This window comes from Helianthus annuus, chromosome 12, assembly GCF_002127325.2.
Source record: "Helianthus annuus cultivar XRQ/B chromosome 12, HanXRQr2.0-SUNRISE, whole genome shotgun sequence".
Taxonomy (NCBI): domain Eukaryota; kingdom Viridiplantae; phylum Streptophyta; class Magnoliopsida; order Asterales; family Asteraceae; genus Helianthus; species Helianthus annuus.
The window spans coordinates 24,396,916-24,423,088 of NC_035444.2; the positions used below are offsets into that span (position 1 = coordinate 24,396,916).

Genomic DNA, 26,173 nt, shown 5'->3' on the forward strand with positions numbered 1-26,173 from the left:
TTCAGTTCGTCACTGGTTGGGGCTTATCCCAGCGCCGAAACTTTTGGATGTCAGCTTCAGTCTTTTGATCTTTCATAATACAAAAATGTTCACCATTTTTTTGTGTATTTTGACTCTATTTTATTTCTCTGTGTTCATAGGTTTACTTATGTTAGAGAGAGAGAGAGAGGGAGGGAGAGAGAGAGAGAGGGAGAGGGAGGGAGAGAGAGAGGGGGAGAGGGAGGGAGGGAGGGAGAGAGACCCCTTGCCGATGCCACACCCACAACCTAATACGTCAACGTAACCCGTCCAACGGACGGGTATTAAACTAGTTATGAATTGGATGATTTTCCTCCTTCATCACTAAGGGCTGGACCTATAGGCCTGGACCTAGGGCCCCAAAAAACAAGGCTTCCACTTAAAAGAAAATTAATATGCTAACTATTAATATTAGTGCAAGGTTATCGTTTTACATTTGTGTGGTTCCTTATACAAGCAAGCCACTCTATTATAGTTGTGTTAAAGTGATTCAATAACAACTAAGCAAACCAACACAAGACTATGAAGTAATCGACTCAGATTTTCATTAAATTGAAATTGGTTACAGAATGAGATGGGAATAGAAACTTATTACAAAGAGAGAATGGAGATGGGGAAACTAGAACTTCACATATAAATTCATACCTCCCCTATTTTCCTCTTTCCACGCCTTATATCGGTTGTTCGTCCAGTTCATTCTTGGTTGGGCCTATTTCTTCTCTTTAACTGGGCTACTAGTTGGGCCAATATCAGTCTAGCATAAGTTGGGCCTAGATGAGTGTTCATAACGTTTGCTTGGTTTCAAACACGGACAAAAGAAGTATCTTTTATAATAAACAAAGAAGGAATATATAAGGGCCTCAAACTTTCATTTCGCATTAAGCCTCCAAAAAGATTTGACTGAACCTGTCACATCACCATAGCCAACATACTTATGGACCTCTAAAAGATCATGCATCGAAAAGGCAACAATTGACGGGAATTTGCTACACCAACTAATATTTTGCCACATAGTTGATTAGGGCTAGCATATCGTGTCAACCCGACCTATTAAGACCCGAACATGATATGACACGAACCCGAAATAGGTAAACACGAACACGGCACAAAATGTTATAGTGTTAGATTTTCCAAACACGAACACGAACGAATAATAAACTGGTAACACGAAACGACCTGTTAAGATACGAAAAAATTACCAATGTATCATATAACCTGTTAAGACACGAACACGACCTGTTACTACATATCTAAAATTTAGCCATTAACAGGTCTTAACATGTATTGTATAATGGTCTTAAGTCTTAACAAGTCATATTGCGTCTGACACGAACATGACCTGTTAAGACACGAACACGATAAGACACAGACACGAAATAGGTAAACACAAACACGACACGAAATTAAACAAGTCTTATCGTGTCGACATGTTATAGACATGAAATCTGTTAAGGTTAAACACAAAACCTTTTAACTTCGTGTATGTTCGTGTCGTTTTATCGTGTTCATATCAGAATTGCGAGCCCTATAGTTTATTAGTATTATAAACATAATTTATATTATTATTATGTGTATTAAACTTATACTTATTAGATATATGTGTGTAAATGAACGGATACATTCGAACGGGTATGTTGGTTGGGTAAAAGTCATTTAAGATGACGGTTATTCTCGCCAAACATAACCACCTTCATAACCGTTCTTGTGTTTTGTATATATAGGTTTTACCGGCAAACATTACCGGTTACCAAGACAATTTCTTTACATAAAATTGTCCATCATTTGTTCTTACACTTTCGTGTCAATAATGATCAAATGTATTCGTATAATTCCGCTGCAAACATTTCTGATATGCAAGAAAGTGGTATCAGAGCCAGTTATTCAATCAATGACAATCTCAGACCAACCTCTTCAAAGATGCCATGTGCACACTGTTCAGAAGAAAGACGAGAGCGAAGAAGAATGGAACGTCGCTGTTACTACTGCAATATGCCTGGTCATCAAATCTCTTCATGCCAAGAGAAAGAAAAAGATGAAGAGAATCAATTACTACTACAAGCGGTTGATGCAGGAACTCAGAAAAACGCTGAGGAAGAGAACAATCATCAGATTGAAGGCCGGCTGGAATTTATTGTGGAAGGAAATGAGGGAGGATATTGGTCCGATATATGGTATGTCAGTAAGTCTCTCAAACACCATTTCTCTAGTAACATAGACATGTTCAAACGCATAAAAAATATGTCTCATGTCGAAACTGTGACTGGAGAAAACCGGGTCTGAAAATATACGCATTCATAGTGTATTCTACACAACAGACATAGACAGAAACGTCTTAAGTTATGATCAGTTGATAACTCAGGGTTATACAGTAAGATTCATGGGAGAGAAATGTAAAATTTATCCCACGTTTAGCATTCCTTTAAACAACAGAAGGAATGGTAAGCTCAAAATAAAATTATAATTTTGTCCCTAGCTCAAAATTACGCTTTTGCCCTCCGTTCAAAAACTCACTTTTAATTTTGTTCCCAGTTTCAAATTATGGTTTCGCCCTTCGTTTAATATTACGTTTTTGCACCCACTTCAAAATAAATTGTTCCCCTTTTCTCTAGCTCAAAATTACGAAGAAGAAGAAATAGGGGAATTAGAGAAACAGAAAGTGATAGAGAGGGGTCATGAACATGAGAAGTATAAAACTGAATTTCTAAACGAATACTTTGAGAAACTGAATATATCAACATGTGAACCGGATTGGAATATTCTAATCTTACAAGCAATGAAGTTCAATGATTTTAGAGATTGCAAAGCCCTGTTAGATATGCTTGAAGATGTTGATTACTTTCTTAAGTACAAACATTATCTCGAAATCACGTTTGAGAAGATGATAGAATGGTTTCTTAAAGTCAAATTAGAAATACATTCAAGGCCACTGCCTGCTTTTGCTTCAAACAATCGGAAAGTAGGATTGTTGGACCTGTATATGGCAGTAAAGAGAGAAGGTGGTCACCGGCAAGTTACTGAAAATGGTATGTGGGCAATGATAGCGAAGGATACGGGTTTCGAATATGAAGATGGTGAATACATGCGTCTGATTTATGCAATGTATCTGGATGTACTTGTATACTACTACAAGTTCAAGGTAACACAGGAAAGGGCAATCGGAAAGGAGGATGAGAAAACAGTAGATCCCAGACAAAGCAAGAGTGATGGAGATAAAGAAGTAATAACAAATGAAGTTCAAACGGAGACAGTCGAATGTTCAACTAGTACCGGTGCAGTAGAGAAGGAAGTCAGTCATTATGCATTATTTACAAATCAAACAGGTAGAGTCGGCGGGTTACAAGGGCATTCTGAAGCGATTCAGGATATAGCTGAAGATCACTATGTTTTCTATGGAGGTAGTGATTGGCATGGTCTCAAGAAACTTCAAAGGAAGAGATTCGATTTCTCAAGGGCAAAGAAAGCCGTAAACGAAGCAAATAATAGCGTACTCAAGAACTCTCTTAAACCAAATTATGTTTAGGGGAGAGTATTAGTATTATAAACATAATTTATATTATTATTATGTGTATTAAACTTATACTTATTAGATATATGTGTGTAAATGAACGGATACATTCGAACGGGTATGTTGGTTGGGTAAAAGTCATTTAAGATGACGGTTATTCCCGCCAAACATAACCACCTTCATAACCGTTCTTGTGTTTTGTATATATAGGTTTTACAGGCAAACATTACCGGTTACCAAGACAATTTCTTTACATAAAATTGTCCATCATTTGTTCTTACACTTTCGTGTCAATATTGATCAAATGTATTCGTATAATTCCGCTGCAAACATTTCTGATATGCAAGATAGTTGATGCAATGAAACAGAAAGTGATAAACCTGAACAATCGGGCAACATCATAGGATGAGGACAATGTAATCACGCCTAAAATTACGAGTGAAAAAACAATATAAATGGATGATCATGTTAAGTATCGTTTGTATATTAACATCAAACTTTATAATGTATTACAAGTTTCAACAACCAACGACTTGGAAGAACATAACAACCCTATAGATTCTTTGGCTTCTAAAAACCAAAAGGGCAAAATAATAAATAGTAATCATTGTAGCATAATCACATTATGATTACGATATAACTATTGATTATGTTCAAAAAGCAAGCATGATTATTTATTTCCTCAACATCCCAAGTTGATCAGATTTGTGTATTTCAACGAGACATTCCTCCAGGAACCTTTGGTGCCACCATGATTCCACCAGTTTGTTGAATCTCCGGTGTCTGATTGCGCCACCCAACTCCTGAACAAGTTATTAATTAAGATCCTTGTAACTATTAATAGTCATGATTATAAACACAAATTTGAAAAATATACGAGATGGGTCTGAATGTTACCGAGTTGCATGTTGAACCCACGAGCCTGAAGCTCACGGTACTCTTGACACAAGGCGCATGGTTCACATATTAAATGAACAAGAATATTAATGAGAGGGTCATTAGGCAAGTTATATAATTGACTCATTTTGATCCTATAGTATGCTGATAACAAACACCCGCAGCCCGTGAAGTACAGTATCCCGGCATGAAGCATAGCGTATAAACCGCAACCTGTTAATTACACATTGCATTTTTAGTATGATCGAACTGGTAACTTATTTAACTATTGACCGCCTTTAAAATGAACACTTACTGTTTTGTCCCCTGTCGACCATTTCTGCGACTTGCCCAAAAGTGACACAAGGGGCAAAAAAGGTTATAAGCACTGTTAAAACAGAAGACATGATCAGTAGGTGATGTGATTGAGAAATTGCAGGATTTATGTGAAGATACGAGGGTAAACGAGGTTAGTCGAGCTCGGCTTGTTTAGCTTATGAGAGGTTGAGCTTAAGCTTACCCATTTCGAGCTCTGTTTTTAAAGCTCGAACTTGGTTCAGGGCTCAACTCGTTAGTTATTAATTTATTTTTATACGTTAACAAATATTTTTTTTATAAATAGTTTAGTTGTAATGCGTATATATATAACTAGATAAATATTATTTAATTATTTTTATTATATGTTTATATATAACAACTTTAATTATAAAAATATGTATTTAAAATATTAACAAAAATTATATAATTAATTGGCTCGTTTAGACTTGCAAGCTAGCTCGAGATTCATAAGGGAACCTCTAGGCATGGCTGTTTATGAAACAAGTTTATTTTTAGATTTGAGCCCGTTTAAGTTCGATTCAATCTAGCTTTTAACAAGCCAATATCGAGTAGCTCTGATCGGCTTTGCTTGTTTCCACCCGTATGTAAACATCATTGATATGAATAAAGGAAACAAAAAATACAAGATGATTGTACTTACGCGTTGGGATATCATCAAAACATTCAAAAAGACCTGTGGACCAAGTAGGCATCATGCCTTGCTGTGGTGGAACCCCGACCACTTGCTGGTTCGTTTGGCCGGTTTCACCTTTGCCAGAATTTGATTCAGATGCAGCTGAAGTATTTGAAGATTGTGCAGCAGGCGCCGGTTGGGCATCATTTGTAGGTTGAGGAGCTTTGTCCTTGTTGTCTTGTGGGGCTGAGGAACTCATGTTTAAACTCAATTATCCAGATAGAATGGCTACTATGCTTGGATAATCGAGTTTAATTTAGCTTGTCAATTGATTTCATTGTTTGCAATAAAGGTGCCTATTTATACATTTGAGGTTATATTCCTGCAATGATTTTATCCAACGAATTTTTGCGGTGTTTTTGGGAGGACTTGCATGGATGCGATAATTGTTGCATGTTAGTAGGGTTGATCACCGCACATTAAATAAAAGAATTTGATGGTCTAGACGTCCTCCTATTGTCCATTTTTTTCCATATATGGATATAATTAAAATCATTAGAACTTATTGTATAATGATATAATAAATAGACTGAATAGTTGATCCAGTTTAGATGCTACTTAGTATTCTAACAACGTTTCATTATTTTGAAACATGTAAATAATTGGCTGTATTAATTTACACTTTTGTTTACTTCCTTAATTATTAACTAGCTGTCAAATTTGAATTCTGAGATTTTTGAAATAGCTATTAAATTTACAATTTTCCTATGAAACGGACTTTTGAATTTGCACTGTTAAAAAAAAAAAAAAAAAAAAAAAAAACTAGACTTGTCCAAAGCCTAATATATAAACTAAAAATCAATAATAAGATGATGCCACTAGCTAAAAGTCTAGTTAATTATGTCATATAATAAAGGTTCTCCCATTTTATAATCATCTTGTATTTGATCTCAGTTCTCCGGTTGACCACTGTTTTGCGTCAAGCATAGGACCGCAAGTGAACCAAAACAAGTACGATTTGATGCATTGAGTTAGCTAATGCTTGATAGACATCAGAATCATAACTAGCGGAAGCATCATCATTCATTGGTTTCATGATGATCAATTGGGTTTTGTATGTTGTTTGTAAATATTGAATGATGGACAATTTGGCGGTTGAAATTGTCTTGGTACCGAGAATAGTTCCCGGCAACCAATATATATACATACAGACATGAAGCGGTTATGGGTTTTGGTTGAATTAAGGCGGGAATAACCGCCATTTGAGTAGAGTTCAACCAAACGACATACCGGTTCAATCTTCGAGTTATATCGTTACATCCATATACATAATCACATAAATATTACATATCCTAACTAAATATAAGAATTATGTTTATAATATGTCTAATACTCTCCCCTAAACATGATTCTGTTTACGGGAATATTTCAGCACACTCTCATTTGCATCATCCATTGCTGCTCGAGCTCTGTTGAAATCAAACCTTCGTCTTGTATGCCTCCTCTTGTTTTCATGCCATCCATTGTTGGTAAACAACGCATAGTGCTCCGACGACTGATCTTCCGTAACCACTTGATTGGCTTCAGCCCTTATATCTTGACCTGCACCTTGTTCTGCAGCGTCTCCCTCACTACGGCTGCTCCTCGGATCCACATTCCTTCCCAGCGCTGTTTTCTCTTCTGTCAATTCTTTGTCATTTACTTGTGACTGAACGGTTTTAAACTTGTAATAATATACAAGGACATCTAAATACATTGCGTATACCAGACACACTAATTCACCATCACTATACTCGAATCCCATCTCTTTGGCTATCATCGGCCAGAGATTATTTTCCGTCACGTATCGGTGTCCTCCTTCTCATTCTATTATCAGATACATATCTAGCAGACATATTCTTCTGTTGTTTGAAGCATAAGCCGGAATCAGTCTTGTTGTCACCCCCAATTTTTTTGTTATAAACCACTCCACCATTTCGTCAAACTTTGTTTGCAAAATGAACTTGTACTTTCCGACATATTCATCATCGTCCATCATGTCGAGTAATGCCTTACAATCTAAAAATTCCTTGAATTTCATTGTTTGAAGTATCATCACGTTCCAGTCCGGTTCGTTGGATGATATTTCAAGTTTTTCGAAATAGTTATTCAAGTAATTCGTTTTGAACATCATAAATTCCGATTCTTTGTTCATCATCTTCTGTTTTTCCATAACACCCATCTCCTCTTCTCTTGTTAATCCTGATCTCATGCTTATGTGATTGTTTAGAGGAATACTAAAGGTTGGAAACAATTTACACTTGTCTCCGGTGAACTTCACCGTGAACCCTTGTGTTATTAATTGATCATAACTTAGAATGTTTCTGTCTATGTCTTGTGTGTAAAACACACTTTGAACACGGATATTCTCCGTCCCAGACATAACATCAACGACACCTATTCCTCTAATGAAATAGAATTGATTTTCACCCGTGTTCGTTTCAACATCAGTCATGCATTTAATGCGCTTGAACATATCTAAATTTCCAGAAAAGTGATGATTTAGAGTTTTACTGACATACCACATTTCCGACCAAAAACCTCCGTCGGTTCCGGCAACGAGATACTCTTGTTTCTGACCACTTCTGTGATCTTCATCTTCGTCATTCTGTCGTTGCACTCCGGTATTAATAGACGCGAGTGGAGATTACGAGGTTTCTTCAATCACTAGAACTCGTTGTTGTAGATAGTAGAAATAATTGTGAGGTTTTTGAGATAGATTGGAGTCAGTTTGAAGTATGTAAGTGTGTTAATTTATAGTTTTAAAAAGGGTAAATTACATTTTTCATCCTTTATGTTTCTATCGAATTGCAATGGATAGCCTTTAACTTCAATAATTACAGTCAAAGTCCTTTATTTGACAAACTCATTACATCTTTGGTCCTTTGACTCTAACCTAGTTAAAAATTTTAGTTAAATCCACTCATATGCTTTGCACATAAGGGCAATTTCGTCTTTTTAGTGTTTTATCTGTGCAATAAATATCCATTCCCATCTCTCTTTCTATGAACCGTGCAACAACAGAACCATCCAAACTAGTTTAATACCCGTTCGGTGGACGGGTTACTTTAAAAGTAGACATGTACTTTATTCGTTGATGATTAACATCTATAACAGAGATAACAACATTTTATAATTTATTTTCTATATATTTCTTACTATAGATAGAAGATCTCACGAAATAATAAGTATTTCTGTACCAATAATATTCTTTTGAGACCTCTTGTCGTGCATAAGAATATTCATGGAAGGTACCAATAGGTATAACAATAGTTGTTTTAAAATCTCACGAAACAATTTTGTGTCTTCCTTTATAAGAATCTTTAACTCGTGACAAATTAACTTTTTAGTTTTTGTACTTTGGGTACTTTGGATACTTCAAATTCGTAACTTGAAAATGAGTAAACGAAAAACACCACCCAAGTGAAAAATGGCATGTGATGATTGGCACCATTCTTTTTCGCTAATATACAAAGTATGTTTACTTATGATTAATCTTAAAATGCAACTTAAGAAAACAAATAAAATACAAAAAAGACTTAGGGTTTAAGCAGTATTTTTTTTTTCTGGTGGACGAGTGGCATCATCTATTTTTTAGTTGAATTCTAAACAAAAACATTATTTGTTTAGAAAAGAGCAAAACGTGCGGAATGTTTCTTTATAATGTTCATATTAAAATGTAATTTATGCCTAAAAATCTATTAAAGTAAGGTTGGAGGTAAGTTTTCAATGTTAGCTTTTGTGAGAGATATAAATTATACAATCAACCTATCATGTTAATGGGTCAAAATTGCAAGCACCCCCCCCCCCCCCCACCCACGTAATGAAGCTCCTGATACTGCAAAATATCCCCATGATCAAGGTCAGGCAGTTCCACCTGCATTTGAAACTCATCATGAATACGCATCAGTTATTTCCCCACCATCATATATATATATATATATATATATATATATATATATATATATATATATATATATATATATATATATATATATATATATATATATATATATATGAATGCATTTCATGTGGATCTCATTACCTCTGTGTCAAACCTTAGCACTTGAATGACTTTCCATTGTCTATTTTGATTGTTATGTCTTGACCGGGTTTTATCTCACTGTTATTATCTAGGAGGTAAATGGTGTAGCATTGTCCACATCCAGTCAACTCTAAAGTCTTGGTCAAGAAGTGCTTTTGCTGTGAAAGTATAAAAAAGACATTTGTTAGACAAGTTTGACTATGAATAAGCCATATTATGTACAACTCAATTTTTAGCATTTCTCGGTTTAGTCCAATTACACTTTCGTGTCTGTGGTTTTGCAAAAATCTTGACCTCATCCTCTAGAGCATGAAGGTCTTGATAGCTGCACACATAATTTTATTAGGAAAAATATTTTAGAAGTACAAGTTACGTAGTCAAATTTATTATATTACCAAAAGGGATAATTTCATATATCCCCTTAAGACCTGTGTGTTGTCTTGTCTTGTGTGTCAATGCGAGGAGGGTCTTTTATCAAACTATATTATCAAACTCGTATATTAAAAGGGGGTTTTTTAGAAGAAATATCATGTGATGAGCAAAATTACAAAAATTTGTTACTTACCTCAACAAATATTACAAAATGTGACATTTTTTTTGCAACCCCTTGGCAACTACTGTGTTTAAGGTCAACCCAACCTGGCCCGTTTTGAATTGTTGCCTAACATGCACATTTTGCTATATCTAGAAATAACAGTAGAAAAAAACCTATATACCTTTTTTGAAGATTTGCATACCGATTAATTCACTCCCAAAATATAAGAGTAAATGAATTTTCTGCTCTTGCTGCATCACGTCTATGATCTAAATAATGCAATCAAAAAAGAATTAGTAACAGATGCAAGTAAAAAAAACTAATAATGTATTGTAAAATACAGATAAAGTACCAGAAATGGGGTGCAAATGCAAATTAATTTTTCTTTATACAACATAATATAACAAAATGTCAATGTAAATCAATAAAAGAAAGATCCAGCTAAATTCTTACGCTTCAGTTATTAAAAACTTGGTGTGCTTCTCGGAAGAATTCAGATGATCATTTGCCTTGACAACATTCATTTCAAGATTTGCAAGTGATCCCATCTGTATTTTTGTTACAGATTTTGAAGAATTCATATAGTGTCAAGAAGAGCACCAAGGCGATCTCCAAATGTAATTTCTACCACACTTGCACTGGGATTTCATCAGTTTAGTTTCCTAATAAATTTCAACCTGCAAATGAAGATAAAGATAGAATTAGGTAAACTTACAAAAAACCAAACTTGAATTTTAAACAAATTACGTTTTTAAATATTGATACATCTAAAGCTGTGGATGAAGCTATTAGAATCACAATAATGAGTGAGTATGACAATCTGGGTAAAAGTTTTATCATATAATAAACTCCGTAAAACCCCATATCTGGAAAATATAACAATTAGCCCTTGATTCTGGATCCATCATATAATAAACTCCTTAAAACCTAATTAAAACACGAATTGACAAACAAAAATATGTGTACACAAGTTTCGTGTAATAAAAAAACACACCGAATAGACATGATTTCTCAAACCAGAATTCGTAATAAGCACTTGAGATTACGTGTGATGGCAGAGGAATTAAGGATTCATACCACCTAAAAAGAGACCTAATCGATCTCTCAGCACAAACGTTTCCTTCAATCATTCGTCTTCAATAATCCTAGATCTTCCGATCTTGCAGAGATGAAAGAGTTACTGTTTGGAGAGTAACCACAAGTTGGGAAAAAGCATTCAACGCCGGTGATTGTAGGTTTCATGCCAGTGGGTGGTCGTTGTGTAATCATTGACAAACTCTGGTGGGTGGTCGGAGAATGGTAGCCGGAGGCTAGTTAGAGCACATACGACGATAAAGCTGAACACCCTTGTATGACGATTCAAACAATCTGGGTTAAAGAAAAAACAAAATTATAATGGCACAATAATCAACCCTATCTAATTACAAGAGTAGGAGTTGGGTAGAAAGTGGGTTTTTCCTAGAAAGTCTAGGAAGCAATCAGAATGCGACATGTGGCATTGAAGATTTTTAACTAGAAGGGCAATTGTGTACTTTCACATTCTATTTTTATTTTTGGAATTTATCTTCATTAACTAACTATCCATGTCCATATTTTGTAACCGTTTTTCTCCATGATTTTCTGAATAATTTGTTTTCGAAATCTAAACCAATCGCATATTCCATTATTCAGAAGATTATTGGAAATTATCAGCATGTTCTTGATGCTGTGTTTTAACAGTTTACAGGGCTAAAGTCAATTTTTTTTATAGATCCCACAATATAAAGATGGTAAAACACAGGGTATGAATCTGCTTGCTGTTAAAACACAACTGTATGAATCTGCTTGCTGTTAAAACACAACTGTATGAATCTGAATGCTAAAACACAACTGTATGAATCTGCTTGCTGTTAAAACACACTGTATGAATCTGAATGCTAAAACACAACTGTATGAATCTGCTTGCTGTTAAAACACAACTGTATGAATCTGAATGCTAAAACACAACTGTATGAATCTGCTTGCTATTAAAACACACTGTATGAATCTGAATGCTAAAACACAACTGTAATGAATCTGCTTGCCGTTAAAACACAACTGTATGAATCTGAATGCTAAAACATAATTGTATGAATCTGCTTGCTATTAAGACACAACTGTGTGAATCTGAATGCTAAAACACAACTGTATGGATCTGAATGCTAAAACACAACTGTATTAATTTGCTTGCTGTTAAAACACATCGTCAAGAAAACGGAGATGATAAGAAGGGTATTTGAATGGTGTTGATGAACTCGGAGATGGTGGAGATGGAGAAGTGTTTTAATTTGATCCGGTGCTCTCCATCCTTTCTAAAGTTATCTTCTTCCATGATTGTAGTTATTTTTGGTAGGGATTGGGGTTTCGAAGATGGGTTTGGAGAGAGAGAGGGAAAATCGCGTGAAATTAGGGACTGGGTTTGACTGACGGTTATCTAATTGATTTAAAACATGATATATTGACAAAATTGCCCCTAGTCTTTTAAAACAATGAATTAAATAAACTAAAAAATTACAAGATTGCCATTGACTTCATCTTAACCATTAAACACACCCATTGGATGGCTCAGATCGCTTCCTAGACTTTCTAGGAAAAACACACTTTCCGCAGGATCCCTACTCCTAATTACAAATATTGCAAATTATATACATTTAAGCACCAAAATGGAACACATAAATTGGGAAATCGTAAACAACTAACCTCGAGTTGAGCTGCTATATGAAGAGTAGAATGACAATCCTTAACAGTAATTTGTAGAATAAGATTTTTTTTTTTGTTTGTGAGCCTCTTTTCTGTACATTATATAAGAATATATTTTCAACTGAAATGGTTAGAGTTGTGGAGATCATGGGCAGTTGTGGAGATAATGGGCAGGGAAATTAGGATTTAGGATGTAACCACCAGCTAAGGAAAAAAACTGTCCTAAACCGCTCTAAACCGCCACTATAGCGGTTATTTTTTGAAGTTTAAACGGCTGAGATTTCATCCCAGCATGATCCACCGGTGGATATTGAATTGGATGGTGGTTAAACTTAATGGGTTCCATATATATATATATATATATATAATTTGTCACACATCACCGCCTCCACCCAGATCTGCTGCACCACACCACCACCTCCATCCAAATCGCCACACAACACCTCTGCCTCCATCTAGATCTGCCACAACCACCGTCTCCATCCAAATCTCTCCGTCAAGCATTTCCGATCTCAGATCTGCGACAACTGCGGCTCTGACGCCGCCACTGTCTCCTGCTCCACCGATAACCTCCTCCTCTGCACCGCCTGCGATCACGATTTCCATGGTAACTCGTCCGTTTCCTTGTTTCACAACCGTTTTCCGGTTGATGACGTCACTGGTTGCCCTACCGTTCACGAACTCGCTTCGGTTTTGGGATTTAATCTCAAAAGTTCAAATTCTAACTCTAATTTGTGTGAAAATAAGTTTTTAAATACGAATTTACATGATTCGACGACGACAGATGAGAAAAGTTGTTTTGATGAGGTTCTGTGTGTTAAGTTGGAGTTGAGAAGTTTGGGATGTGGAGTGAATAGGAAGGTGTTGTACAAGCAATTGTGTGAGCTTGCAAAAGAACAGTCTGATGAAGATGGAGAAGGAGGTGAATTAGGGCTGAAAGTGGATGTGGTAGGGGGGAAGTTGCTGAATGTTTTGGCTTGTTTTTTATTATTTAAGTATTTTAATTAAGTTGGTAAAAGACTAAACTACCCTTAACTGACTAGTCTTAACTGAAAATTTTAACTAGGTTAGAGTCAAAGGATCAAAGATGTAATGAGTTTGTCAAATAAAGGACTGTGACTGTAATTATTGAAGTTAAAGACTATGCATTGCAATTCGATACAAACATAAAGGACGAAAATTGTAATTTACCCTTTTAAAATTTGAATTTTTATATAGTCGTTTGAGAACGAAATCATTTTATTAAATGCTTTGAGACTTCACCTCTAGATAGCACCAACAAACCACCCCCACATCAGGGAAGTTTGTCACGACTCACGTCTAGGGTCTGTATGATCTGGATGAGCCCATGTACACCTTGATTTAGCTATTCTTATGTTGAAACAAAATATAAATATTAGGTATTCTTGGGGACCCACCTATAGATAAAACATAAAATAATAGAGTTAACTGCCATTTTCGTCCCTGTGGTTTGGTCACTTTGGCCATTTTAGTCCATTTTTCAAAAATGCGCCATTTTCCTCCCCGATGCTCTGGAAAGGTGCCATTTCAGTCCAAAAATCATAACCCAGTTAAGTCGGTTTGTAAATAAGGACTGATTGTGTAAATTTGTAACATAAAGGACCATTTAAGTAAAATGTATAAATATTAATATAATTATAAAATATAATATATATATATATATATATATATATATATATAGGATTAGGTTCAAACGTGAACAAAATCCTAAGAGTGAACTGCGTGAACTGATCTGGGCCCTTGATTTTTATGATCTTGAGATTAAAGTGAGTGGCATGATGGTAATTATTTGGTTAATTTTTTTCATTTAATTAAATACAAAAGGGTATATGTGTAATTTCAATCTTAAATTGATTGCATAAATCTCTTACAAATCAAGTAATCAATTATTCTCTTAAATTGATTGCATAAATCTCTCACAAATCAAATCAAGGATTAGGAAAGATGTAACTTAATTCAGTTATTAAAATAATTATTTGTTTAAATGCGATGTACACATGTGTATTCTGATTTTGCCCTCTTTTTAATGCGATGTACACATGTGTATATCGTCTGTTTTTGTGATATCTCATAATTTTTTTTGTATTGAATGTTGATGTACACCTGTGAATTATTGTACACATATGTACGATGCTGAGTACACATGTGTACTGTTCTATTTATATCCAAGTACACATGTGTATACCGTTGAAATATGAAGGTTACGTGGATCTTAAAAATCAAAATTTGAATTCTAGTGATGAAATCTGAAATAAAAATTAAAATTGAAATATGGTGATTTGTTGTTTGTTTTGATAATTATCTTATTAATAAATAAACATAATGTGGATAATGTATTTAAATTAGGAAAGATGTAACTTAATTCAATTATTAAAATAATGATTTAAATCTAATTTTTATATAATTACAATCCTACCCTTAACAACTAAAAAGGAAATCAAGGGTCCATATCTGTTCACGCAGTTCACTCTTGGGAGGTTGTTCACGCTGGAACCCTACCCTATATATATATATATATATAATGTATACATATATATATACAGATCAGACGAGAGAGGGAGAGGGTGAACGGGAGCCGGAACCGGAGCTCCGGTGGTCACCACCGCCGCCGCCGGAACCACCACCATCAACGTCATCATCGTCATCATCTGTTATCATCATCATCGATCATCATCGACCTTCATCATCATCATCGTGATCTTCATCATCATCATCAGACCTGCATCATCGACCTTCATCATCATCACGATGATGATCGATGATGATGATAACAGATGATGACGATGATGACGTTGATGGTGGTGGTTCCGGCGGCGGCGGTGGTGACCACCGGAGCTCCGGTTCCGGCTCCGGTTCACCCTCTCCCTCTCTCGTCTGATCTGTATATATATATGTATACATTATATATATATATATTATATTTTATAATTATATTAATATTTATACATTTTACTTAAATGGTCCTTTATGTTACAAATTTACACAATCAGTCCTTATTAACAAACCGACTTAACTGGGTTATGATTTTTGGACTGAAATGACACCTTTCCAGAACGTCAGGGAGGAAAATGGCGCATTTTTGAAAAATGGATTGAAATGGCCAAAGTGACCAAACCACAGGGACGAAAATGGCAGTTAACTCTAAAATAATATATACTAAGGGTTGAACATGGACGCTAAGCAAATCGAACACCTCTTAGAAGATCTGAGCAACACTGGACACAATCTTTTATCATTACTTTTTTCCCAGTATATTTGAGCACACCGAATCTGAATCTATGCGTATGAGATGACCGAAAACGTGTAGTAAGTAGGGGCTCTTGAGCTTCGCTGATGCGTGGTGTTGGGTGCACGAGGAGGAGTATAGTTGGGGTGATATTTAAATTTGATAGCTTATTTATATTTTTGGTTTAAATGGTGCATGGTAAAGGTGGGAGCCCATAGAGAGCATGGTTGTAAAACAAGGTTTCGAAGGCCGAGTACTTTTCGAGTACTCGGCACGAGTACTCTTCGTCTAAGCCGAGTACTTCCTGAATACTCCAGATTCTGAATAAGGAGCGTTTAGCGACTTTTACAACCATCATAGAGAGTTATGATTTTATTTATTTTTTAAAGTAAACATGTTCTGTTATTTCATATGCACTTAGCAAAAAATCTAAATTAATATCCATCCATTTCATTTATCCTTTGTGTTATGGACTATTGTAGCTAATGAGAATCTGGGACTAAAATCGTTATATGATCAGGCCTTAAAACCATCGGTATAATTAGTTCTAAAACTTATTGAAAACTAACTTGTGCTAAAATAAACTATTTTTTAATCTTGTAGTATAAAAGAAAATTAGGAACTAATTCAAACCAATGTTTAAATACCGGTATGAACCGGCCGGTTATACCGGTTAAACCGGATATCGGACACGAGTCCGGTACAATAAAGACCAATAAAACCCGAATACGGTATGTCTTATGTACCAGCGGTAAATCTGGTTCTGCCTTCAAATCGTTGAACCAGATTGCATTATCTTAAGATTTAATTTCTTAATTTTAATAAAATACGATATTAAGATAATATTGATCTTCCATATTTCCGGTAATTAACCTAGTGTCTTCTATTCCAATATTTCATCGTTGTTGAAACTGTTACTCATATCGTACAATGCAATATGTTTATAACTAATAAAAATATTCTTAAAATGCTTAATAGTTTTACAATAAAAATAGTTGTTTTTAGATAAAACTATGATTAGTTACATAAATCATAGTTGAGATTGAATTGTTTTTTAGATGAATTAGTATTGTATGGAATTTATAGTGTTAACTAGTAACTCGGTTTAACCGCCCGATACAACCTGATTCAACCGATTAAACCATTTTAGAGCCCAACTTGGTATGACTTAAAAACTGGTTTTTAAAACATTGATTTAAACCTTAATGAAGAATAAAAGCAAACCTAAAAAATTCTAAGAGAGATGAAAACCAAACAACAATATTTTAATGTTGAATTCTTAGTTTTTTTAGGTTTGATTTCAAACTAAACACGAATCTTGATTGTTGAGTATCAACTAAATCTAATTTTAAACTAAAACCTAAAAACAAAGAGATAAAAAATGATGATTACCGTCGAATCTGATGTATTGCCAGGAACTATTTCTTGCATATATGATATAAATATGGCTAATTTGACTTGTGATTCAACCTTGGCGGCTGTGTTCCAATACATTTTTTAATTAATCTTGTCATGTGGATTGTTTTGATCGGAGTTATTACAGTTGACTCTCAAGCAGAAGTCATTTTCAAAAGTCCATCGAAGTGAAGTCGTCGAGTGGTCAATGGGCCATCTTGTTAATAAAAAAACCAACGGGGTCCACACATGCAAATATGAAATCATAATAATAAAACAAAACAAACCATAATGTAATCATATTGAAATTTACATTCATTGTTGAAAATAAAACATAATTGTTAACGATTCATTCCCCCATGAGCCATGGGTGGAATTTGCACTCCATTGTTAGGCACCATCCTATCCATATTTCCTTGCCATCCTATACGTAAATTTTAGAATCATCAAATTTATAATAATTCTCATGATATTAGTCATGAGAAAGAGATGATCATTACCAATTGACATGTCAAATCCGCGGTGTTGGAGCTCACGATACTCTTGACACAAGGCGCATGACTCGCAACAGAAATGGACGCAGCAGTCATTGGTAGGTTCTTCAGGCAAACCGTATTGTCGCCTCATTTTGGTCCGATTACCACATGAATAAAGGCAACCACAACCGGTTAAGAGATTGATGATTGTATATATGGCTCCATGTGTACCACAAGCTATGTTATATTACACAAATCAATTTATTAACCTACATCTCAAATCAGCCCAAATCAAACATGTTATTAATTAATTAGACTACTTACAAGTATTTCCCTTGTCTACAATCTCGGCAATTTGTCCGAAAATAATGCAAGGGCACCAAAATGTTAAGCAGCCTGTACGTGTTTAGATCAGTTATACACTACTAGCGGATAGAAAAATAAAAATAAAAATAAAAACATGTTTGTTTTAAGTTTACAAGAAGATTGTATAGCTTGAATGACTTACAAGTGGGGATGTCACGGCAACAGTCGCATAGTCCACTCGACCAAGAGGTTATCCTCGGTGATGAAATATCGGAGGCATATCGCTGCAGCGGGGGTTGGCCGTATCCTGGTGGTGTGGCTGGTGGTGGTGGAGACTTTTGTGGGAACATGGTGATTGGAACAAATAGTACTAAAATAGAGTTGTTTAGATGGACATAGTTTCAGAAGAGTGCTTCGTAGTTTTAAATATATTGACAACACTCGACAGTTACATGTGAACGCCCGAAACAGCAAGGAAAAGATATATTTAAAGTTATTAACTTATCAATTTGTTGATTTTCCAAATTTTAAAAGGTCGGCTTAGGTAATTGCTGTCAAGTGTATTAGAATAGAAAATGAGTTATAAAGATATTCCTGCGTGTAAATGTTAGGATGCTTCATTGTATTATCTGTGGGTTTTTGTTGTATTTTTTTTTTTTCTTTTTGGATGAAAAGGCTATGACGGTGTTTATGTTGATTATCATGTGATGTGTTTTATATTCACAGTTCATGTATGATGGTGTATTTGAAGTTTTTATGGGTTGTTAGGTTTTGAATATGGTGTTATACTGTTATGAAGTTTCTATTGGAATGGCATTTTTTCTAAAAATATGTATATGTAGTTTTTTATTGTTTACATAGGCTTATGAGTGTAAAGTTTAAAATATGTATATGTAGTTTTTTATTGTTTACATAGACTTATGAGTGTAAAGTATTTATTTGTACTTATTATTTTGATCGACTTCATTATTATATATCATAGCTTTTACGTGTTTACATGAAAAAAAGATATATCATCTTTTTTGTAGTGATGATGATAAATTATACTAGTATGTCTTAGGTAACTTAAACATAATGATTTCTTATCACATAGTATTTTTCACATAAATTATCTAGTGTGTGCCAAAGATAAAGTAAATTTGAGCTTATTTTCGAATTGTCATCAACCCATCAATTTGAGGGTCCAAACATCATCCATATTATACATTTAAAATTAAGTAAATTTCTTGAAGAGGGAGACATCATCAATGGACATAAATTTAATAAATATGTAATGACAAATTGCTTTAAAATTATATATTGAAATGAAGGTTGGAACATTCAAAGAAGATTAGTTGAAGGAATGTGACACACAAGTTTGTTAATGAGGTAAAATAATGTATTAGCTTAAATAAAAAAAAAAGGATGCGCAAGACTTAAATGTATTACAAAACTGATGGATCGTAATTTATTCATTGAATAAATAGATCGACCCATCGTGGAATGGTTAGTTCACTTAGCTGTACCATTAATCTATTAAATGCATATTCCAACATGGCCAAAAATATTCCACGTAATTAAATTATAAAAATAACGTGTGTATACACACACAAAAAGATTTTCAATACAAGTGAGAACAATTATTGTAAACTAGAATTGATTCCCAACGTTGCAGGGCCAATTTTTTTTAATGTGATTTGAGTGTACGGATTTTTTCTATTTTGATTCGATTTAATTTGGTTATATATATGTGTGTGTTTATATACATAGAGAGATATAGTTTAAGTAGAGGAGCTGGATTAAAATGATCAGAGAATCATTATTTAGAACTAACAAAATAAAATTGTATGAGAAATATTGTTTAATTAATATTACTATTTATATATTTATTATTATATATATTAAAAAGAAATGTCGGTGCATTTTCTATATTATGTCCTTTGCTTATTTTCACTTTGGCCCTTCATGTTTCACTTCTTTTTTACTTTGGTCTATTATCTCATTGTTAGTTTTTCTCTACATTTTTTATGTTACTATGTCCTTTGCTTATTTTCACTTTGGCCCTTCATGTTTCACTTCTTTTTGCTTTTGTCTCTTATCTTATTGTCAGTTTCCCTCTACATTACATTGTATGATATATTTCATTTTAAAGGGATTGTCAGGTTCTATAATGTTTTTCAAGGTTTTGACTTTATCATTTCTTTAACGCCATTATACTTTCAAGTTTTTTCACTTTACACCTTTAATTTTTTGACATCAAACACTATTAACCCTTATCTTTAAGTAAGTTGTACATTCACTTCTAACTTTCAGTAATTGACAACTTTGACCTTCTTAACCTTTTTCTACTTAATAACTTGACACCTCCTTTGGTTTAAATGACTTTTACGACTTTACACCGCAACGTAGACAGATTATTATACTTTTTTTTATCTATGTTCTACTTATTTTGTGTACGTTCGTAAACTGTATTTGAAAGCAAGTCGGTCAAACATACTACGTTTTTATTCGATGGCGATGTAATTTTTTAAGTAAAGAGTTGGGTCAAATATACAGTATAAATACGAGTTACTTTAACTTTTGACGCCGCCGCAACGTGCGGCGGGTCAAAATCCTAGTATAATCTTAAAATGAAAGGTCAGTGGCTACAGTGCCACCGACACACATTACAATTCTACCTTTTGTCTAAAATTACAGAACTACCCTTCATTCTTCTAGAGTAAGACTGTACATCTTCAAATCAATACAGTTGCGATGGAATGGTAAAAGTCGTCCGTGTACAAGCGACCGTTACAGCTTTCACTCTCGCTTCTCTCCTACTGTCGTCTGAGCACCCAAGACCACCGCTAACATCATCACCTTCTCTGTGCATCTTCATTGTGACCACCACCTTAACCACATGCCGGAAGCCGGCTCACCGGAAATGCGCGCCGAGTTTAACCTTAACTATTTCCGATCTACACGAGTCTATAACATGCATAATGAAGGATTGCTTGGTTGTGCCTCACCGGAAATTTGATCGGAGCTCTAAAACTTCACCCGTTAACAGATCGGTTGTAGATCTGGATATCCCAAGTTCGATGACACAACACCGCCGCTTCCGGAGATAATCGGGTGTGGTGGTGATGTCTTCAATCGGCGATAAAGGAGGATATGGTGAGCACTGATGACACTGGATATGGCTCATTGTTGAATGGGGGTTTCAAATAAAGAGAGTTTAGATCTAGGTTGAGTGATTCGACCTGAGGTTTAAAGGGGTGTAGAGAAATAGATGGGTTAGGTTTGCAGGTTTTGTGTCTGAAAAATTATAATAAGTTACTTATACAATATATCTAATCATGTTGTACGTATTTTAAACCAATTTTCAATTATTAAAAGATTTTGCTCATGACTAGCCTTTAACGTCATACAGAGAATGGAAGTTTATTGTGAGATTATAAAATAGTGTGACTTCCTTTATTAATTTTTTTTTTTTTGAACGGCTGATTTCATTAAACGAAAAAAGCTAGCAAGAAGCTAGACAAAACAATACATGAGAAGAAATTTACAAGACATTAAAACTGCACCAATCCGACCATTCTAAAGATTGCATTTTGGCTCTGTTTCTCACCCAAAGGAAGCTTGTTGATTTTATTTCCGCTAGGAGTCTTGATACATCCACCCGATTACCGGAAAAGATGACATTGTTACGAAGTTTCCAGATATTCCAGCATGAGATAATAATAATAGCCTGGACCAATTTCTTCATTTTCGGTGGACCCGAAAGGTTTTTGTGCACCCGAAACAGGTCTTCGGTAGTAAAAGCGTAAATGGGAGGTATCCCGATCCAGCCGGACACCATCTGCCATGTTACCGAACTAACCATGCATTCCGTGAGTAAATGCTGAATTGTTTCTTCACCTTCGCCGCATAATGGACAACATGTAGATGCCATACTGATATTTCTTCTAGCTAGGGCCGCCCGAGTAGGTAGTCGATCGATAGCCGTCCTCCACCCAAAAATATTTACTTTGCGTGGAACCCAACTATTCCACTCGAAGTTGTTGACCATAGGTTGATTGTATGAATTGTTGAGTAGTTTTTTAACAGACTTAACCGAGAATGCCCCTGTCGGATCCGATGCCCAACTCCATACATCTTTTGATTCAGATAACGAAGACTGCATAACAATGTTAGTGAGTGCTTCGAGTTCTGCAAGTTCCTGTAATGACGACGGATAGCGAAGCCAGCCCCATGTGATTCTATTTGTATTTTCTCCAGGCACTTTTTGCAACCGGTCCCGAACGCAGCATCCTTTGTGTTTTTCCAGCGAATAGAGCAATGGGAAACGGACTTTCAATGGTATATCCACAGCCCATACATCTGTCCAGAACTGAGTATCAGATCCATTACCTATTTTGCATCTGAAAAGAAGATTGAGGTGGATGTCCTTGTTTTTTAGGGCCTCCTCTCTCTTGGTGATATTGTTCCAGACTCCAGAAAGACCTTTTTTTGAGGGCAGAAAATTTCCTTGCTTTCGATTGAAATGAAGACTCATAATAACCGATCTCCAAAGCCTGTTGGACTCCGTTTTATACCTCCAAGCCCATTTAGACAATAAGCCACAGTTCATATTATATAAGGAATCCAAGCCAAGCCCCCCACTTTTTATCGGTTGTGTAACCCGATCCCAACGTACCCAGTGCATCCTTTTTCTTGCCAGCGTATCGCCCCACAAAAAATCCCTTCTTATTTTCTCTAATTTATTCAGCACCGCCATGGGAGCTTGGTAAAGAGAGAAATAATATAAAGGCAACGAATCCAGGACCGACTTAATAAGTGTAGTTCTACCCCCGATTGATAGAGTACTTGCTTTCCAAAGTGAGAGTCGTGCTTCAAAGGTTTCGATAACCGGTGACCAGTTATTGAATTTATTCATATTACCTCCAACCTTGAGGCCAAGGTACATGAAAGGAATGGATCCCGAATTACATCCTAGCCGACTTGCCATGTAGTCGCATTCACTAGATGCAGTACCCACTCCATAGAGACAAGACTTGTGGAAGTTGATTTTCAGCCCGGATACTAGGAAGAAGCATCTCATGAATCTCCTGATGTTAACAAAATTGTCTTCCTCCCATGCGCCCAAAAGCATGACATCGTCCGCGAAGATAAGATGTGACACCTTGGGTCCATTGTTCGGAAGAGAGATCCCTTTTATAATTCCCGCGGAAGTTGCACTTATCATGAAACTTGAGAGAGCCTCCATTGCTAAAATGAAAATGAAGGGTGAGAGTGGATCACCCTGTCTGACGCCTCTGAAGCATTGAAATTCCTCGGTTGGAGAGCCGTTAACAAGAACCGAGGACCGAGACGAAACTAGAATGCCATGAATCCACTGTATCCATTTGTCGGGAAAATTCATTTGCATAAAGACCGACTTGATGAAACTCCAACTAATTGTGTCAAAGGCCTTTTCAAAATCAATCTTGAATAGGAAAGCCCGTTTTTTTGATTTTTTTATCCACGATATAATTTCATTTGTAATGAGTGGCCCATCAAGGATATTCCTGTCAGATAGGTAGGCCGATTGTTCTTCCGAAATGACCGAAGCTATAACCATTTTGAGGCGGTTTGCTAATACCTTCGAGATGACCTTACTGATACAACCAATGAGATTAATCGGCCGAAAATCATTGAGATTCTCAGGATCGTTTATCTTTGGAATTAGTGTAATAAATGAGGAGCTGCAACCTTTTGATATAATACCCGAGTTGTGAAACCGAATCAAGATGTTGTGGAAGTCGTCCCCCAATAAGTCCCAGTAATGCTTTAAAAATGTGAAGTTAAATCCATCTGGCCCCGGTGCCTTGTCACCACCACAATCCCAAACGGCGTTTTTTACTTCGTTAAAAGAGAAGGGTGAGATAAGAGACATACTTTGCATGTTGGTGAGCTTCTTGATGTGATGACATGTGAATGCTGGCCTTGACGGATTGGGTTCAACGAATTTGTTTTCAAAGAATTTCCGGATTTCTTCCTTGATTAATGTAGGATCAGTACACCAATCCCCATTAATAAATAAGCCATTTAGCCTACTTCTCGATATCCTACTATTGATGTAACCGTGAAAGAAAGCTGAATTTTCATCCCCTTCTATTGCCCACCTGACCCGTGATTTTTGCTGAAGTTCGTTGACCCGACCATCGTTGATCAAATTTATAATATTCTTATGCTCCATATACTCTGATTTTTCAACTTCAGAAAGGTCTCTAATTTCACATAAAAGATCGAGTTTTTTAATTACCTCCGCCGAAGTGGAGAGACTTGCATTCTCCTCCTTTTTGGTCTTTTTATTCCACTCCTTAACAGCCTTCTTGATGCATCTGAGTTTCTCTGCGAGTACGACATCAGGAGGACCATATAAACTGAAAGTACTCACCGCGGAACGTACAGCCGTGTCGAGACCTGGTTTGGAAAGCCAAGCGTTGAAAAATTTGAAAGGTATCGAACCAAAATCATTAGACGTGGTGATGAGGACCAGCGGGCAGTGATCCGAGAGATTCCTCGGTAGAGTCCTAAGAGAAGCGGTTGGCCATAATCCCCAAAATTTATCACAAACTAGCATACGATCTAGTTTGCTCATCTTGTTCCCTCCATCTAGCCATCTGGTGAATTTTGACCCATTCATGAGGTACTCAGCGAGATTCGCTTCGTAGATGAACGAGTTAAAGTCCGCGGCAGAGACAGGGTCAAAGATGCAGTTTCTTTTCTCCTCGGCTGATCTTACCTGGTTAAAGTCACCCAAAATAATCCAAATACCTCCTTGAGAAGCCTTTAGATCTATAATGTGAGACCATAGGGCCCTTTTTGAAGAAGCAGACTGTGGCGCATAAACATTCATGATGTGTAGCTGATCACTGATGCCCCTGATTGTACCACAAATCAACAAGTAATTCCTGTGCTTGAAAGTGTTTGACCTGGTGAATATAGTGGGATCCCATAAGCATGCCAAGCCACCCGATCTTCCTTCCGAATTTACCCAATCAGTATCCAACGGATAATTTCCCCAAAATTTTTTAAAATTGATCCTTGACCCATCTGCATACATAGTTTCCTGCATCGCAATGAAACAAATACCCTGCTCTTTTTTTATGCTTTTGATCCATGCTGCTTTCTGGGCATTGCCCACACCCCTTATGTTAATTGTGAGGTAATTCATTGATTACCGATGTTTACTCCTTCACCCCTGACCATTTCTTCCACCAAATTCATGAAATTATCAACTTGCAGCCCAATCGCTTTGCCTATTTCTATGGTGGCCCTTGTCTCTACCGGAGTTCTAGACGCGTCACCTAAATCATGCGACGAAACTGGATCTGAAACAGTATCCATCACAGGTTCGATGTAATTGTCTTGGCCCAGAGACATATTGTTCACCGGATCTTGAGTGTTGCTTGGTTGCGGAACTGGTGTCGTGTGACAGTCGGCAACGATGTGAGACGGAGCCTGATGATTCATATCAGATGGGATAGGGGAATTAATGACATTTGCACGAAGGTAGTCAGGATAAGGTGGGAGTGGAAAGGAGAAAGGAGCATGTGCAGAAATGGACTCGCATCTGGCTCTTTTGTTTGCAGGCTGCCTTGGGCTAATATTAGGCCCAGATGATGAAGAGATGGGCTTGTGCACGCGAGACCCGGAACCATTTCTTTTTGGTTTATTATGGGTAGTAGGAGGTTGGGACCCACCCGGTGTAAAGGCATTAAAAATGGTCTGACAAGGCATTTCAATGTCTGGAACAGAATACGAAGGATTTTTTATGGAAGAAGATGGCGCCGTTTCTTGGGAATCCACCCCCATGCACGTATCGTTTCCCCTGTTAGACTTTTCGTTTTCCACCGGGATGTCGCTCATTACATCAGACGTTACAACTTCAACGGACCTTCCTGTCTTATCAACATGGGTTCTGGTGTCCACTCCGGCCACCACCGACGTCTTTGTACCCTGTTTTTTTGGACCGTCTGTACCCCCTACCATGAAGTCGGGAATCCAATCCCTCATAACCTCTGTAATCCATACACTATATTCATTTCCATTCCA

At 36.1% G+C, this 26,173-nt stretch overlaps 2 protein-coding genes across 2 annotated transcripts; both read right to left on the bottom strand.

Moving 5' to 3' along the window:
- Positions 1-3,989: 3,989 nt before the first annotated feature.
- LOC110894415 (protein PLANT CADMIUM RESISTANCE 2) lies at positions 3,990-5,681 on the bottom strand. Its single transcript, XM_022141648.2, has 4 exons — positions 5,379-5,681; positions 4,716-4,787; positions 4,421-4,633; positions 3,990-4,326 (listed from the first exon to the last, which is right to left on the bottom strand). Exons 1-4 carry the CDS (start codon positions 5,608-5,610, stop codon positions 4,238-4,240), a joined length of 606 nt encoding a protein of 201 aa, XP_021997340.1. The 5' UTR covers positions 5,611-5,681; the 3' UTR covers positions 3,990-4,237.
- Positions 5,682-17,580: 11,899 nt separating this feature from the next.
- Positions 17,581-18,523, bottom strand: LOC110896495 (protein PLANT CADMIUM RESISTANCE 2). Its single transcript, XM_022143811.2, has 4 exons — positions 18,315-18,523; positions 18,131-18,202; positions 17,831-18,043; positions 17,581-17,754 (listed from the first exon to the last, which is right to left on the bottom strand). Exons 1-4 carry the CDS (start codon positions 18,460-18,462, stop codon positions 17,672-17,674), a joined length of 516 nt encoding a protein of 171 aa, XP_021999503.1. The 5' UTR covers positions 18,463-18,523; the 3' UTR covers positions 17,581-17,671.
- Positions 18,524-26,173: the final 7,650 nt, after the last annotated feature.